General features: G+C 35.7%; 1 protein-coding gene across 1 annotated transcript in view; it reads right to left on the bottom strand.

Moving 5' to 3' along the window:
• LOC145686016 (radial spoke head 1 homolog) overlaps positions 1 to 19,231 on the bottom strand; it is a 44,138-nt gene that overhangs the window by 3,121 nt on the left and 21,786 nt on the right. The window contains exon 3 of the mRNA XM_081758859.1: positions 15,618 to 15,844. Coding sequence (XP_081614985.1) covers positions 15,618 to 15,844 — 227 coding nt within the window. The remainder of the gene's footprint in view (positions 1 to 15,617; positions 15,845 to 19,231) is intronic.

The raw sequence follows: 19,231 nt of genomic DNA, 5'->3' as shown, positions 1-19,231 counted from the left end.
TGTATAAAAATGTACTGGAAATAATGACGATTCGATAGAACAAGTACATACATATATAAAAAAGAAATATGTTTTTTTCTTATTTTGTAAGTTAAAATGAAATTACTTGTTGCTTTTAGAACTCAGCGCTAATAGTACAGCTTTTTACGTTTCTTTTATAATTTTATTGGAAGAACAACTACACAAATCAGCTTCCATATTAGTTATATTTCACTTTCTCTTCTGAATGAATATATGAATAAATAAATGTTTATTTCGAGAAAATGGTCAGTATTTGTTTTCATGAGTTACTTAAACTCGAATTTTGGATAGTCAGAAATTACAGTAGTCACTTTATATTATCTTTACTTATTTATAAATGTTGCAGTATGTAAATCTAGGAAAGTAGTAAAGCTATGAGAAAACTTCGTCTTACGCGTATTAAACTGACGAAATATAATTTTGTGAGATCAAAGATGAATTCTGAGGAAAGAACGCATTGAAGTTTTTGAAACATTTTTGAAGAAATGAAGAATCGTTAGATTTTTCACTTCATGAAACTTTTTAAGACAATATTTATTACCAACTAGCAGCGTTCACCCCGCTTCGCTGCGGTCACCCCGGAACGCAATAAACTTTGTTACTTAGATAATTTTTACTTTTTCGCTTTCAAGTGATTTATAGCGCCTGTTAGTTATGTTAACCCGCCGAGTCACAGGGTCATGCGGGTTGCATATAAATACGTTTATTTTTATACCTATGATGAACTAATAACAAAGGATTTCTACGTATGGACACCTGAATGGTCAATTATCTCAAGACACTGGTAATTGAAAATTAAAGTGATATGATAAAAACCATCTAGGGTCCACATCCTAACAACCCCCCAAAAATGAAAGAAATCTGTTCAGCCGTATTAGCGTGATGAGCGTACAAAGGATTTTTTGTACGTATTGACACCTGATTGGTCAATTATCTCAAGACACTGGTAATTGAAAATTAAAGTGATATGATAAAAACCATCTAGGGTCCAAATCCTAACAACCCCCCAAAAATGAAAGAAATCGGTTCAGCCGTATTAGCGTGATGAGCGGACAAAGGATTTTGTGCGTTCTCTTTTATATACACCCTCCATTCCGAAAGAAACCGAACTTTTGAAAACAAATAGTACCACTAGTGCCATCTGTTGTAATATTTTACCGGTAGATGGCGTAGTCCCTCATTGACAACTGGTATAAATGCCATGACATTTGGATGCACGGCAACAAAGTTATTGCGTTTCAACTGTCAGTGTGTTGTGTACATCGGTCGGAAAATGAGTTTCAAACAACAAGCTGCAATTGAGTTTTGTGTTAAACTGGGTAAAACTTTTAGTGAAACGCACCAAATGCTACAAAATGCATATGGTGATGAGTGTCTATCTCGTACGCAAGTTTACGAGTGGTTCAGGCGATTCAAATCGGGTAGAGAGACGCTGGATGATGACGAAAGATCAGGCCGTCCCAGAACCGGATTATCGGAAGAAAACATCGAAAAAGTGCGTGAATTCATCAAACATAACAAAAAATCGTCGGTGAAAGTTATTGAAATGGAATTAGGCATTCCTCAAACAACCGCATACCGCATTTTGACCGAAGTTTTGGGCCTTAAGAAGGTTAATTCGCGGTTTGTACCACACAAACTCACCGAAGACCAAAAAGTTGATCGAATTGTGCATTGCAAAGACATCGTTAAAAGTGCTCGGCAGGATCGAAACTTCTTGAAATAGATTGTAACTGGTGACGAGACGTGGTGTTTTGAATATGAGCCCGAAACAAAGCGGCAAAGTGCTGAATGGAGAGCGCCGGATGAAGGAACACCCAAAAAAAAGTCGCTTGGTGAAGTCAAAAGTTAAGGTGATGCTGATTTGTTTTTACGATTCAAAAGGAATTATCCACAAAGAATTTGTTCAGTCCGGCCAGACAGTCACTGGAGAGTTTTACTTGGGCGTCATGAAGCGTTTGCTGGCAAGAATTCGTCGTATTCGGCCCGAATATCGCGAAATCGGCAGTTGGACTCTTTTGGACGATAATGCACCATCACATCGTTCGCGACTTGTAACTGAATTTTTGGTCAAAAATCACATTATTCGGTTGCATCATCCGCTCTATTCACCAGATCTCGCTCCGTGCGATTTCTATCTGTTCCCGAAACTGCATTTGGCGATGAAAGGAAAGTGGCACGCATCGATTGATGCCATTGAGAAGGCGACGACCGCCGTCCTAAAGACCATTCCAATAAAGGACATGGAGAAGTCGTTTGACAACTTGTTGGAGCGTGCAAATATGTGTATCGATGTAGAAGGGGAATACATTGATTAATAAAAATGATTTGTTCCAAAATGTACATTGCTTTTTTGTTTTTTTAAAAAGTTCGGTTTCTTTTGGAATGGAGGGTGTATATAGATAAATTTTACGGCTAACCAACGATGTACGAACAAGTGAAGTATGTTTTCATATATATATATATATATATATATATATATATATATATATATATATATATATATATATATATATATATATATATATATATATATATACAGAGAGAGAGAGAGAGTTGAATTGAGTTGATTTTGAGTTTAACGTCCCTTTCAGGAGCGAGGTTATATGAGACGGGACCCACTGATTAACGTGGAATTCGAACTACATGAACTCCCGCCGGGAATCGAAGCAGATCTCCCATGCCAAAGGCGTATATGCTGACCACTTAACAACGAAGGAGCTCGCAGAAAGAGAGAGAGATAGAAACACTATGTAAATTTTTACTTCCAAACTTGAAATATTAGAAAATTTTCCGGTTCCCGAAAGCTAATTGGAAAATTATAATTTGTTGCTGACTAACTTTCCGCTACAGAAATTCAATTTTTAGCTCAATGTGCAGTTAAATATAGTGGAAAATTTTCCACCTAATATCACTATATATAATATCCAAAATTGTCCGGTTTATGAAAAGTTTTATCCACTTGTTTCTACATCATAATAAAAATTTTCCGATCTATGAATATTCCTTTCACTTGTTTCTATAGAGCAATAAAACTTTCCGATTCACAAAAAGTTGTTTTACTTTTTGCTTCAAAATGATGAAAATTTTCCGACTCATAAATAGTTCTTCAATTTTTTCATAAAAGACAGAACGATTCATGAAAAATTGTTTCGCTTGTTCCTACATAGTACTGAAAATTGTCTGAGCCATGGAAATTTTCAGAATATTTAAACGATCTTTCACTTTTTAACATTTCTATACACGAATTCAATCAATTTTATGATTACTGAGGAATTGTTACTTGATTACTGATATTTTTCTCAGAACGGAAAATTTTCCGGAAAAATGTAGCGGAATATTTTCCACATCACATCACTAGTATCAACCAAGGTTTATTTTGGTTTAAATCTTGTGTTATTATTCCTAAGTGAACAAGAACTAAGGTTATGAAATACACGAAAAAGGGACATTTTTGAGGGAATTTCCAAAAAATCCCTCTGTCGCAGGAAAACTGTACGTGATGTAGAAAAACGGAATGCATATGCAAATTCAGCACAAGATAAGTTCTTTTACAGCAATATGGGCAACAAACGCCTTTCGTTGTAGGCAACCAACATTACGTTGCTTATATGCAGGTTGCACAGAAGCTAGGAAATGTAGATTTTAAACGCGAAATGAATAGTCACTGTTACCCGTGAATATGTAAATGCAATGACTTCATTAACAAACTCTTCAGAGATACTCCTTCTGGCTGTCTATTTAACTCCTTCTGGCTGTCTGCTGAAAAAAAATTAATTCAAAATCCGTTTTCGCTCAAGAGTTACCGTGTATAGTAATGTTGCTACCTTATAAGGCCCACTAGTGCAATTCATTTGACAGTACATAGAAACGTGGTGGGCAGTCTCTTGGAAAGTAGGATATACCTTGATCTCGAGAATATTGTAGAAAGCATGTTGATAGCCTTTTAATAATTAGGACATCAATATCAGCATTAAACTTCATTTGCCGCGCATCCATTTGGATTCGTCAATATATAGGTGATTTTAGTGATGAATAGAGGAAACACTCCCATCAGCACTGCAAGTTTATGAAAAGATATATTCTCAATCAAGTTGATGGGATGTCATTATAAAGGGAAATGTAATTTGATGATGACGGTAGATATTTCTGATTCATTGAGAGCACAAGGACGTACTCGAGGTGGTCCAAATTCAGTATGGGGATAAATTATATTAAAATTTGTAAAATTGCCCTCATTGATAGATTAAATGTCCAGAAAAGTTGGGATTTTGGGGATCCGGATTCCTTAGACCCACTTTTTGTGTACGTCCTTAAAAGGAAATTGTGCCTTTTGAATATAGGAGATGATCTCTGGGCACGAATGCTACGCTACTGTAAAATGGGTTTTGAATAATTTGGGAATACATTTGGATAGCCCTTCCGAAGATGTAACATATTCCAAAGCATAACTGTTTATGGGTATAAATAATGAAGTTGTGGCATAATTAAGATTTGAGGAGCTTGAACCCACACAAGAATGGTAAATTTTAAGATAAATACAAATATCTTGAAATAAAATTAAGCAATCTTTAAGAAATTTTGGTAACCATATGCATGTTGTAACGACTATCTAAAAATTCGTTATCGACAATTTGGTAAATAATGCAGTGTTGCCAACTCAATATTCACTTTTTATTTTCTAATGGTTCTACTAATTTTATTACGTAATATGCACAATTCCTCAATCATGTTGGATAAAAATATTTTTGTTAATACATAGGAGTGTTGCAAACTTCTTTAAGAGTAATTTGAAGGGATTGGCTGCTATCGCATTGATTCATAGATTGATTTCTGATTAAAGCAATTTCAAGGAGGACTATTCTAACCTCAAGTACAAAAGTATGTACACTCCGCATCAAAAAAATTGCGACACCTAAAGCCGTGCAGCTAGGCCACCCAATATACACCTTCTTATCCCATAATCGTGTCTAGTAAAGAGACCCTTTCTCTCTCCTCCTTTCTTCTCTCCCATACTAAAATCAGCTAACAACATGTACGCAATTCTAATTTCAAACTACACATGTATTAGTATCGATAAAATGAAATAACAAAACCGAGACGAAACAAGATTCATAAGTTGATTTGGGAGAACCTGAAACACACACAATGAAAAATTGAAACTAATGGATGAATATCACACAATAATATAGAAATAACGTTTGTTTTTATATATTTGTTTCAGGACTATTAAAATATATAGAGGATGCTAGAAACATTCATTAAGTCACTTTCATAAAGGATAGCATACTCAATTTCCAGTAGAACTGTAGATCTCACAGACACATCAAAGATAATGTCAAAAGTTTAACACACATGCTTTGTTTCCGTGTGGTTCGGTTGTAAATTCGGTAGTGTTCATTGAACGTACCGATGCAAACTACATTCTAATAAACCCAGTAGGTAGCGTAGGTCATCTTCCACTGCAGACTACTAATGCAAAGTGAACAAAAAAGAAGATAGAAACGAAAAGAGAAAGAAAGAAAGATAAAATTGAATGAGTGCTATTTTACTGCTAAATTTTTATCAGAAATATCCTATATTAAAACTCCAAACCGTATCATAATGAAAAGTTACAAATGTTCAAATGAAAAATTGGATGATCCTTGTAGATGTGGCCGACGTTGCATGTTTCAAATTTTAACGTGAATAAATCTCATTGAATTATAGGATGGAAACAAATTTGTGTCGAACTAGTATAAATAAAATTTGGTTTTTAAATAACCAAAGAAGTTGCCATGTTCTAGTCTTTTCCGAAGATTTGTCTGTTCAGAACATCCAGCATCACTATCATCTCTTGCGAACATAATGTTGCAATTTGCACAGATAGAATGAACACGCTAGAGCTCAAATGGATCATAGTGTCAGTCGGATGATGTTGGTTAGCTTATGGGTCACCACTAGGTCGAGGATTAAAACCTCTAGTGACCCAGTAGTGACTGAGACTAGGTAACCCATATGATAATAAAGATATTTTGCTTATTCCGTTGCATTTAATTAGTATTTTTTTCAGAGATGACCAGGATTGGAGATGTTATGCACAGACCACGAAAAACACGACGCTGAAGATGCCAGTTAATTACATTTTCCAGACCAGGTGTATCGGTCTCTTCCTCCGTTTTAATTTCCGAACACGCACACACATGAAGTGCGTGTGTAAGTGAGAGAGAGGGGAGAGAAGTGAAAGATGCAACGACAGAATAGGGAAATGTCAAGAAAGAAAGAAAGAAAGAAAGAGAGAGAGAGAGAGAGAGAGAGAGAGACGAATATAAATATAAAACATACTTATCATTATAGTGTATGATGAAGAATGCACACAGTTTATTCGAATTCTCACCAGTGATGCTTTGTAAGTTCTCCAACAGAAGATAAATCTCTGTTTGCAGCCATTATTTTATGCGAAAAAGTTAAACTAACAGATGGGGAATCGAACCCAGACTTTGCGCTTGGAAGTCTGGTACTTTACCACTACACCACCGATTGCTTTACACAAACTTTCTTCAACAAATGCTGTGATATTTCTTTCGGAGAACGATAACACGAAAAGTGTTTACTGCAAATCAATGAAGTGTTTCCAAGGTCCTGGTAAATCCCTTGCCCTTTCCCAACCAACATTCGTAAATCGTCTCTATTATGATAAAGGTGTTTGCTTCCACATTTTTAAGCATTGCACGTCGAAATGAGAAATCGATTCTTCACTATTACTTAGTAAAGAATTCATGTTTGGCGTGAACCAGATTCGAACCTATGCTAGACAGCTTTCTTAATCGTAACTCCATTACGTTACCGCTACACTATCTTGCCATCTGAAACTAGAAGCCAAACATTACTGACTTAAGCCTTGATCATTGAAACGGCCAAGCTTCCTCCTGTAAGGTTATTTGCACCTAAGTGCACAACGAAATTCATTTATTCGACGACCTAGAGAGAAATAAGTGCCCACTAATAAAGGAAACCACATACAATCCAGGAAAAATTACAGAAATAAACACATATTATGCAGTAGTTTCGCCCTGCAAATTCGAAAGTACGCGAATAATAATAATAATAATAATAATTACCAGTATTATAAAATTGAAAGTGACTGTGACTTATAGTCTCTTGAACTACCCGATTGATCTCGATCAAATATTCAACATTGTTAATGTTCGGACCTGGGAGTATTTTTATCTATTCGTTTTGATGGTGTTACTTAGGGGAGAGGAAGGATGGGAAAATACAAAAAATAAAGAAAACTTAATAAGTCTTGAATGAAACGGCCAATCTGGATGAAATTTTCAACATAGATTACGTTTGTGTATGGAATGCTTTTAATCATTTCACTTTGATGGTGGAAGGCAGAGAATGGGGAGTACGGGGAGATATACAAAAATCAATGTAAATAAAAATAGAAGTGACTATGTTAATGAGTTAATATGTCTTTAACTACCGGACTGATCTACATCAAATCAACATGGTTGAAGTTCGAGCCTGAAGTGGTTTTCATCATATCACTTTGACGGTAAAACTTAGGGGAGTGGAGGGGAGGGTTAAAATATATAAAAATAAATAAAATTAATAACTCTTGAACCACGCGATCTATCTCGTTAAAATTTTTAACACAGATGAGTTATGTTGTTTTATTATTTCGCTTTGGCGCTAGAACTTAGAGAAGGGGAATGGAAAAGGAGATATATAAACATAAATAAAATTTAATAAGTCTTGAACCACCGTACCAATCTCAATAAAATTTTCAATCTAGATGAATTTCGAACCCGAGATGGTTTTCCTCATATCATTTTGATGGTGTAACTAAATGAAGGGGTAAAGATAGCAACATTAAAAGAGAACGAAAAATGACCGATATTAGTATCGAATCTATAATTTTTGGAGTCGCTGAGATGAACAGTGACACATCTGATGCTGTTTAAATCCAAATTCAGCCCGCAACATGGAGGAGGGGAGACATATAAAAATGATCAAAATAACCAATAGCATTGTCGAATTAATAGTTTTCCGGGTGGCTGAGATGAACAATGACACTGAAGATGCCGTGCTCCGCAACATGGGAAGGGGAGGGGAAAAGTCATCAATATCAAAGAGCGCTTTAGTAATAGTAAAAAGGTGACTGAATAACAGAACATATTAATCGTTTTTCTCCATTTAACACAGTGAATCGGGTAATTCATGCAAGTAATAATAATAATAATAATAATAATAATAATAATAATAATAATTATTATTATTATTATTATTATTATTATTATTATTATTCGCTTACTTTTGGACTTCGTTTACTTTTGCCCGCTTACTTTTGGGCGAAATTAATTCATAATATGTGTTTATTTCTGTAATTTTTCCTGGATTGTATGTTGTTTCCTTTATTAGTGGGCACTTATTTCCCTCTAGGACGTCGAATAAATGAATTTCGTTGTGCACTTAGGCGCAAATAACCTTACAGGAAGAAGCTTGATCGTTCCAAAGATCAAGGTTAAAGTAAGTAATATTTCGCTTCTAGTTTTAAGTGGCAAGATAGTGTAGCGGTAACGTAATGGAGTTACGATTAAGAAAGCTGTCTAGCATAGGTTCGAATCTGGTTCACGTCAAACTAGAATTTTTTACAAAGTGATACTGAGGAATCGATTTCTCATATTCGAAATGCAATGCTTAAAATGTGGAAGCAAACACCTTTATCATGATAGAGACGAGTTAAAAATGTTGGTTAGGAAAGGGCAAGTGATTTACTAGGATATTCGAAACACTTCATTGATTTGCAGTAAACACTTTTCGTGTTATCGTTCTCCGAAAGAAATATCACAGCATTGTTGAAGAAAGTTTGTGTAAAGCAATCGGTGGTGTAGTGGTAAAGTACCAAATTTCCAAGCGGCAAATCTTGGTTCGATTCCCCGTCAAGTAGAATAACTTTTTCGCATAAAATAATGGCTGCAAACAGAGATTTATCTTCTGTTGGAGAACTTACAAAGCATCACTGGTGAAAATTCGAATAAACAGTGTGTGTGTTCTTCATACACTGTAATGATAAGTATGGTTCATATTTATATTCGTTCCTCTCTCTCTCTCTCTCTCTCTCTCTTACACACACACACACACACACACACACACTTTCTTTCTTGAAGTTTCCCTATCCTGTCGTTGCATCTTTCACTTCTCTCCCCTTTCTCTCACGTACACACGCACTTCGTGTGTGTGTGCATGTTCCGAAGTTAAAACGGAGCAAGAGACCGATACACCTCGTCTGCAAAATGTACTTAGCTGGCAACTTCAGCGTCGAGTTTTTCGTGCTCTGTGCATAACATCTCCAATCCTGGTCATCTCTGAAAAAAATACTATTTAAATGCAACGGAATAAGCAAAATATCTTTTTTATCATCTTGGTTACCGAATATCAGTCGAATTACCGGGTCACTAGAGGTTTGAATCCTCGATCCAGTGGTAATCCATAAGCTAACCAACATCATCCGACTGACACTATGATCCATTTGAGCTCTAGCGTGTTCATTCTATCTGTGCAAATTACAACGTTACATTCGCAAGAGATGAAAGTGATGCTGGATGTTCTGAACAGATAAATCTTCGGAAAAGACTAGAAAATGGCAACTTCTTTGGTTATTTAAAAACCAAATTTTATTTATACTAGTTCGACACAAATTTGTTTTAATCCTATAACTCAATGTGATTTATTCACGTTGAAATTTGCAACATGCAAGGTCTGTACAACTATAAGGAACTGCTCCATTTGAACATTTGTAACTTTTTATTATGATACGGTTTGGAGTTTTAATATAGGATATTTCTGATAAAAATTTAGCAGTAAAATAGCACTCATTCAATTTTATCTTTCTTTCATTCCATTTTTTTTGTTATTGTTGTTGTTCACTGCATTAGTAGTCTGGAATGGAAGATATGATCTACGCTACCTACTGGGTTTATTAGAATATAGTTTGCATCATTACGTCCAATGAACACTACCGAATTTACAAACGAACCACACGGAAACAAAGCATGTGTGTTAAACTTTTGACATTATCTTTGATGTGTCCGTGAGATCTACAGTTCTACTGGAAATTGAGTATGCTATCCTTTATGAAAGTGACTTAATGTTTCAAGCATCCTCTATATATTTTAATAGTTCTGAAACAAATATATACAAACAAACGTTATTTCTATATTATTGTTGGATTTCTGGTAACGGAACTTTATAATGTTAGGTTCTTTTCTTACTAAGTTTAAAATTCTACATTTTTATCTGTTTTCCCTTTTCTTTTTCTTCTTCTCTCGTTTTCTCTCTCTCTCTCTCTCTCTGTGCCTCATTTATGAACTTCTGTGTAATTACATCCATTGGTTTCAATTTTTCATTGTGTGTGTTTCAGTTTCTCCCTAAATAAACTTATGAATCTTGTTTCGTCTCGGTTTTGTAATTTCATTTCATCGATACCAATGCATGTGTAGTTGGAAATTAGAATTGCGTTCATGTTCTTAGCTAATTTTAGTATGGGAGAGAGGAAAGGGGGAGGGAGGGGGTCTCTTTACCAGACACGGTTATGGGATAAGAAGGTGTATATTTTGTGGCCTAACTGCACGGCGTTAGGTGTCGCAATTTTTTTGATGCGGAGTGTAGACTGACTGAACGGTATTGTCAGCATATGCAATTATCTTTAAGTAGTTTTGTGAAAAATATTCCGAATGGAACAGTTTCTGAACTAATACAATACATTCTCATATTAAAACACTTCAAGCATACAAACCAAACAAAGCTATAATGAATTAGACAAAGCAGTGACCAAAGAATTAGGCCAGGAAGAGTGCGTGACATGAAATCACTTATACAAATTTATCACTTATATCTACTTTTGAGAGAGCACAAATAATAATAAATTCTGGCTAACAAAAATGTGGTTAGCGTACCGTATTTCTACGCGGCCATTTAGAGTTCAAATCGTACCCTTTCCTTATCTTTCTTTTTTCTTTTTTACATTTGGTTTTGCAATTCGAGAAATACATTGAAGAACAGTATCTAAAGTCATATGCATTCGAGATATCGTCAAATACTAGTATCAATCAAATATCGCCAAATTAATGACTATGTTATTTTATAAGTAACCGTTTTGCTGAAGATTCATTGCTACAGCCTTGATCCGTTTCAAAAATAGATGGTTTCCAATTAAGGTAGTTCTGAAGAGTACTACCCTAACTTCAAGTAAAAAAAAAAAAATGTATGCTGACAAAACAGTGTTGTCAAAATATAAAATAACTGATTATACTTGCGACTAAGTCTTCCAAAAGATAAATAGAGGGATTACCTTCAAAATTGGCCCTGACCAATTCTTTTCCCACTTCCTTGACTCTCCCCTATCCTGAACTGAGTCTTAGATCCAAGTAGGCTATCAATACTAAAAAATACTAACATAATATATACTATAACGGAAATATCTATATCTATCATCAAAATCAGGAAACAAATCTCATATTTTGTAGGTCAAAAAATATAAGTAAAGTTAAAATGTGAGCTAAAATTACATATCGTTTAAAACAACTGCTTTTAATGTTGGCGTTATTTTTCCTTTCGGTCAATCCAAACCTATTAAACGTTTTCAACGTAAAGCCAGGGCAAAAATTGAGGGGGAACGCAGCGGGACGCCATCCCTCACCTCGAAAAGGTATGTACGGCCTACCCCTAGTTCCTAAAAGATTACGATGGGCAAAGATAGGCAGGGTGACGGCGTGACGTCATGCTGCTGCCTACCGTCCCCCTACCTTTTCAGATCCACTTTTACCTCTGCGTGAAGTGTGCTAACTTGAACCTTGAATGCAATTGACTTTCGTACATGTGTGAACTGCGAGGTCATGTGTTCAACTCATAATACGAATGCGTTTTGTCACAAACAAACTGGTCATAGACAAGTTTTGAATTTATGAATTCATGAATATATTCACAAAAATGAAACAAATTTTAACTTCCCGTGACTATTTTTGCCTGAAATAGTTTTCCTAATAAGCAGCAACATGGTAACTGCACTAAAAATAGTTTTGAATGTTTGATAGCACACAAAGTATTTACTGACATGTGCTATATTCTTCAGTATTTTAGTTAGTAGTAGCATGGCTACTACTGAGGAGGTTGTCAGCTCCCAGGACCCGCCTATATCTCCTCCACTGTTTAGAGCTTTGAAAGTGAAGGTAATACTGTAATGACAAGGGTGAGAAGCAGGATTGTGAAAACCCCAGGATTTAAAAAAAAAAAAAAAAAAAAACAGCACAGTGAGTTTTATTGGGTAAAATTGGGTTTTATTGGGAAAATTTGGTTTTATTGGGTAATATTGGGTTTTATTTAATTTTGTACTTATATTTAAAACCATATTCCTACTTAATACACCATTTAAGCATATATGTTCTACTATACACAGAAAATTATGGAATTCCTGTGTGAGACTGCCGTAATTCACGTCTGGCGCTGATTGAATAATAATAATAATAATAATAATAATAATAATAATAATAATAATAATAATAATAATAATAATAATAATAATAAAAAATAAAGGAGAAATCCGTAAAGTTCCAACGCGTTTCGTGGGACACACTTTGCACCATTCACACTCGCTTATGTTTCGATTTCTAGAAAGAAGGAAGTACACAATTTTCTAGAGTAACAAAGAGGTCGATAGTTTTACGTAATACAGAATAGGAATAAAATCCCCCTCTTACACTTTTGATTCAAATCCCTTAGCCAGACGTCCTGAGTTTAAATTCAAACACGCAGGGCAAATACTGCGATAGTAGTTCAAGTTCAGGAGCCAGAGATAAAAAATGACTTTATTGAATGGATGTTGTATTTCTAAAAGAAATAAAGAAAAGTTTTTTTTTAAGAATTGAAATGATTTTCTCATTTTCAGTTGCCAATTTGGTTTCTTACAATATATTTTACGATTAAAGGGGTTTTGTGGCATACAATAATTGTACTGTGCTTCACATACTCCATCAGATACGCAAGCAGAAAACGATCTGATTGCCGTTAGTGTTGAGAAGATACAGGTGTATTTTTAGTAATTTCCTTTTTCAAGTGAAGCGTTCTCGATTTGTAATTAACTGACACATGGAGAAAGACAGTTTACATGTTTATATTAATACCCAAGTATATAACAAAAACAAAGGAAATATAGCCGTGTTACTTTTGATTGCATACTACCTGAAGTGCCCCTTCTTTGTACGGGGAGAATTAGGATCAAAGAAAATGTTTCAGACTCGTCTTCTCTTAGGATACGCATTTCAATGAAAGTGTAGTAAGATATTCTATTTCTGGCATGAATTTTTAACCCATTTTTCCCTCAGGGAAGTTACGCCCTTTAAGGAAAGTTACATAATAATATCTCAGTTTGAGGTAGGCAGTGGCGAAGGGTGATAGTTTCAAGAGGGTAGGCCCAATGTTCTACTACTACTACTAATAATAATAATAACGATAATAATGATGATGATGATAGTAATAATAATAGTAAAATGAAACAGATTAGACATAAATATTTTACTACAGAAATATAAGAAGACGAATTCACATAAATTTAATGCAATTGTAGTTCATCAACAGCACTTATTCGATCCGGATCTCAATTTTCATAATGAAATTGACGTATGTGACTCATAGCTGATCTTAATTCGCCATAATGCAATTTAATTGCTTTAATTGGCGTGATCGGGTGGGGAAGATGGATTACCGCATTATCTGCGCTTCACAAGAAACATATACTGAAACAAAAACTGCTTGTAAAATTTTGTCTTTCATTATATTGTTCAAAACACATGACACGCATTCAATCAAGATATTTTGTGTGTCACTTAACTCCTCTTTAAAAACAGAATCAGACTTAAATATTTCCATACGCTGCTCTTTATTTCAACAACTACACACACACACATGTACCAATGCATGCAAAACTCTCTTGCCCTCTGTTTGTTCTATTTTCAACACAGGCGTTAGTCTTCGTTCCTTAATAACACATTAATTTTCAAAAGACCACTGACATAGAAGGTTATTTAATAGCAATTATATTACGTATATTCATATTCTCCACTGACATTTTCTCTCATTCACTTTTGCAAATGTAAGAAAAAAAATCACTCATAACATCTGAAAAACACGCACTCTTTCTAATGAACTCAACGAGTCTGATTTCGTACAGGTTAGCGCCAACGCAACGGAACGAAGGGGCATTAGTTTGCGATAATAGGCGTAGCGCCTTTAGAATTTCTAGTTCCAGTTTTTTGCGTTGCGTTAGAGTCTGCAAAATTAAGCGAAGTTGGGACGGAATGGAGCCCACGTTATCTTGCTCTTTATTTGTTTGATATATCGAATCGAAATCGAAAGTCTCGAGAGAAACTAGTAGGTAGAAACGAAAGTCGATAAGCGCTGAGGCCGGTCTCTTTCGCAGGTTATACGCTGGTGAAGAAAACGCCATTTCCAACACGTTCTCTCGCGGGATTTTCTGAGTAGCTTGGCGGTAGTTCTTCTGCTGCCTGAGACACTACTCGGTGAGCCTCACAGCAGTGGTGCCAACCACAATTTCTTTATCGAACATTTTTTTTCAACTTAAAAATTCTGTGCAAGGAAAATGAATTAATTATAAATTATAATTTCTGAAAGTAAATGGGTAGGCCGGGCCTCAGGGCCTCTTACCACCCTTCGCCACTGGAGGTAGGTACTAAATATCTTCTAAAACTCATTTCAAACTGTTCAAGCATTTCCGGTGACGCGATCACAAACAACAGACATAGTCGATATAAATGTAAAGAAAGAAATTATAGATAACACCCTCTTTCTTCCCTTAATTCGAGAGGGATATATATATATATATATATATATATATATATATATATATATATATATATATATATATATATATATAAACTTAATGACTCTTGAACCACCAAACTAATCTCGATCAAATTTTCAAGGTATATGAAGTTCGAACCTGAGATGGTTTCTGTCATATTACCTGAGAGGGGCGCGGTGGCTCAGTGGTAGAGCGTTCACCTCCGGTGCTTGGAGTCCCTGGTTCGATCCCAGCTCGCGCCGTATGGACTTTGTGGTGGATAAACACCGTGCTCGTGGATTTTCTCGGGGTTCTCCAGTTTCCTCTCCCTTTCTTCATTCCACCATTTCATTCATCTCCCATCATCACCGTCTCCTTTAGCCTAACCGGCTTAACCGTGGGACGTAAAAGATTTCATTTTTTTTACTAAGGGCCTGATTACTGCAGGAAACATGTTATTCGAACTCTTTAGTATGGCACTAATCACGTGTCAGAACGATTCTGTATAAGACCCATGGTTACTACATCAAGATGATAAGATTAGCTGAAGATCATACAACATGAAGTCGCTCAGTTTGCTACCTATGATGTGTCAGGAATGGGAGGTGCCTATGGTGATGGGACATAATCGAATAAGTCATGAAATATTTTTACATATCCATTAACAAATTTTAAGTAATTGTTTCATTTGCATCGAAGGAGTAGATGGATTTAAAAAAAATCGTTTCCCGTCGTATATATAAATGTAATTTACCCAATTATATTCCCACTGTCCACAATATCTGTGATCTTGTTGGATTAACTGTCCTGGTCCGAGCATAATACCTTCTACCCATGTACCAAAAAATCTTGTTCCTGTGGTTTTAAAGAAATATGTTCCTATTCCATGGCGTTTGTTTCTCTTCCAAGTTCCCTCATATATGTCTCCATTCGGGTAGTAATATATCCCTGATCCATGTCTCATATCCTTTCTCCATTCACCTACAACGACACGATAAATGTTGAAGGTGTAATAAACAAAGAGAATAGGGAAATTGGTTGACTACATTGTAAAACAAAATACTGGATAAATTTCCAAATAAATAAATAAAATATAAAAATGTGACAAAAAGCAGAGATGTGAGCTATTTTACTTAACTAAAATTGTAAAACCAAGTGCACATTTCATTAAACAATATGACTAAATAAATAAGAAACTACTTATACAAGGTATACGAATTAGCCAATTTTTCGTCAACAATTATGTTCTTAATACGCGTGTCACACAAAAATAAACGGTATGTTTCAACTATTGCCAAAACAAATTATTTATTGTCTTTAATTTTGAATATTGTTTATCGTGAACATTTATACCCCGAGGAGGGGTCTACACCATACCCACCACAACCGTCTCTTTGAACAACTCCTCGTCAGCAACTTTAATCGGATAACCTGCCAGACAGTGTTGCCACAGTCCTATCTCTGGAGTGGGCTGAAAAATAGTACCAAATTGGAACAAAAAGGGCTGAATTCATTATTTTATACCAGCGTAATACATGGCTCTATAACACGAATCTAAAAGAGGTGAATTTCTAGAACATTCCCAACTCCTCTTCCAAGAGTGCAAACCAAGAAAGTACTCCTTTTAAAACATCCAAATAGGAGTAGCTAACCCGAACAACCGTGGAAGTAGATGAAACTTTTATCGCACGTAGGAAGTTTAACAGAGGACGCAAATTAAAAGGGAAAATAGTTATCATTTTCGGTATGTATTGTAGAGAAATCAAATGCGCCTTTATTTCAAAGTGACCAATAAACCAAAAAAGTATTATGGCCATATACACTGAGAAAAATCCATTCTCCGGACAGCGTTATATTGTGCAAATATACGAAATCCTCTTGCTTACTACAGAAATCAGTATGGAACATACGTTATCCATATGCTACATACGCACTGCCCTTAGATGTTACATCATGCCGTTACAGGATGCCTGACATCTAACAATTTTCCGTATATCACATGCATATCGAATACTACTCTCCCATATGGGCCATGGCCGCACCTACACATCTCTCTCGACTTGAGTCTGTTCTCAATTTCTTTATTGCAATAGTGCGTTTTCGTGTTCCCGCACTTCGAATATTACCTAAGGAGGAAATTTTGCGATATCTTAATATCCAGACACCGGAAGTACGCAGAAATAACTCTGATTTGAAGTTTTTTCATAAGATAGTTAATGGGAACCTAAGATCAGAAACCCTAATTCAACAACTATCCTTACATGCTCCTTCCCGCAAAACCCGGAATACCCACCTATTCCATCTTGCACGCCCTAGGTTGACAATTATACAGAGGTCTCTTTTTTCACCGAGTACCGAACTATTATAATAATCTAACTAGTGAGGTGGACATTTTTTCGAGCTACCCGGTGTTTGAAAGAGCAATAAAACGCATGCTGGCCAAATAATATTACTTGTGCACTCTTTGTTGATACTATTGATGTTACTGTTGTTGTTATTTATTCTTTTTCTTTTTCTTTTTTCCCGCTTGTTGACATTTCCTGTGTAAAATGGCACAATTATGCAGTATCTGGGAATTTGTTCAATAAATAAATAAATAAATATATTTACGTTACATTCCTCAGCCCAGGGGCGGATCCAGGACCGACTTCTGAGGGAGCGGTGGGTTGTCATAATGCTGCTTTTGAGGGCTCCAAACTCTGGGATGGATTTTATTTGTATATATAAAACAAGAAAGTTTCCTCTTCTGGGGAAGGCGATCGCCCCAATCGCTCCCCCCCCCCTGGATCCACTCCTGCCTCAGCTATATGTTATGTACGTCCACTTGTAAGTGAGATCCTGACCGCCTATATTGTTTCATATGGAAAGTACGTATAGATGGAACACTTATACGGAAAGTATTATAAAACACACGGGCGTCTCTGGCGGGGGGACGAGGGGGACGAGTTCCCCCAATATTTTGAAGTACAAAATATTCAATATTTTATTCTAATTTAATTTATTTACTAACCACAGAATATCATATAAATAATAATAATTATAGGTATTTGGAATATAATATTCAGGCTGTGAAACGATTGTAATCGCGTTCTTGATATACCTTAGGGGGTTCGTGAAGGTAAGCAGGAAGGTAAAAGTGGAATCGGGGTTAATAAACAGGTTGGGTTAGGTAGTACCATTTAAATCGCTTTCTTTGATGTCCCCCCTCCCCAAATTTTACATGCCAGAGACGCCAGTGATAAAACACGTTTTCAGTTACACTCTGCTGTACGTTAAGTCCAAAAACTACAGGAATTACGCATATAATCTAGCTTTTTAAGTACGCTACCTACATTTTTTCTCAGTGTATGAAAAAATATAAAACTAGAAACAAATCAATCATCGAATTTGTGTGTAAATAGTACGTTATAATAAAATATTAAAATATAAATTATTGCTTTTTATTCTTGCTCATTTCACGACCGAAGGAGAATAATAGAATATAAGAAGAATATAAGGTAAGTAAACCGACATTTGTAAAAAAAAAGAAATAAATAAATAAAAAATAAAAATAAAACCGGTCCAGGTACGACGGATGGGAATTCCAAGCTGGTTACCCACCGTCACTAACGGCTGTCCGTAGTCCGTCGTACAGGGTCCTAGAACCTACCCTGAAAGACATCAAAAGAAAGAGATATAGGAAAAGTCTTACTGACACTTTTGAAAAATGTGACAAGTATTTGTTAAATGGTACTGAATTGGGTAGAATAGTACCAACTTTCCCACAAAAGGGGCTGAAAATGCCAGCGTGGTACCAACGGGCCCATGAATGACAAAAAAGGCTGAATTTGGTACAATTGTACCAAGTGTGGCAACAGTGCTGCCAGAGCTAGCTACTAACGTATGAGGTAGAAGCATTCAAAAGTCAGTGTTTTCAGTTCGATACTTTTGCAACACCATATAGAGTAGTTCGAACAGTTAGAATTGGTTCAGCGGCTGTTTCGAACTGTTGAATTGAGTTGATTTTGAGTTTAACGTCCCTTTCAGCAGTGAGGCTATATGAGATGGGACCTACTGATTAAGGCGGAATCAGAACCACATGGGTTCCCGCAGGGAACCGAACCCGTTGTTAACTGGAAACAAAAGTAAGCTAACAGACAAACAGTGAGCCTGAAATAGGTAGGATCAGGCGCGCACCCAGAAATTTTTCTGGGGTCCAAGCTTTTGGGGGCTCCAATATTAGAAGCCACTACGTCTATGTGGTATTGAAGGGTATTATTTTGCATCTGAAAAGGCGGTAACTAATTGTAAAATACTTTCACTTATATTTTCAAAAAAAAAATGATAGAACTAGATTGTTTTTATAAGAAAAAGAATGCAGGTAAATAT

This window comes from Thermobia domestica, chromosome 5, assembly GCF_964235325.1.
Source record: "Thermobia domestica chromosome 5, izTheDome1.hap1.1, whole genome shotgun sequence".
NCBI classification, from domain to species: Eukaryota; Metazoa; Arthropoda; class Insecta; order Zygentoma; family Lepismatidae; genus Thermobia; species Thermobia domestica.
Note: the sequence above shows the minus strand (reverse complement) of the source record. Positions and strands in the feature narration are given on the sequence as shown.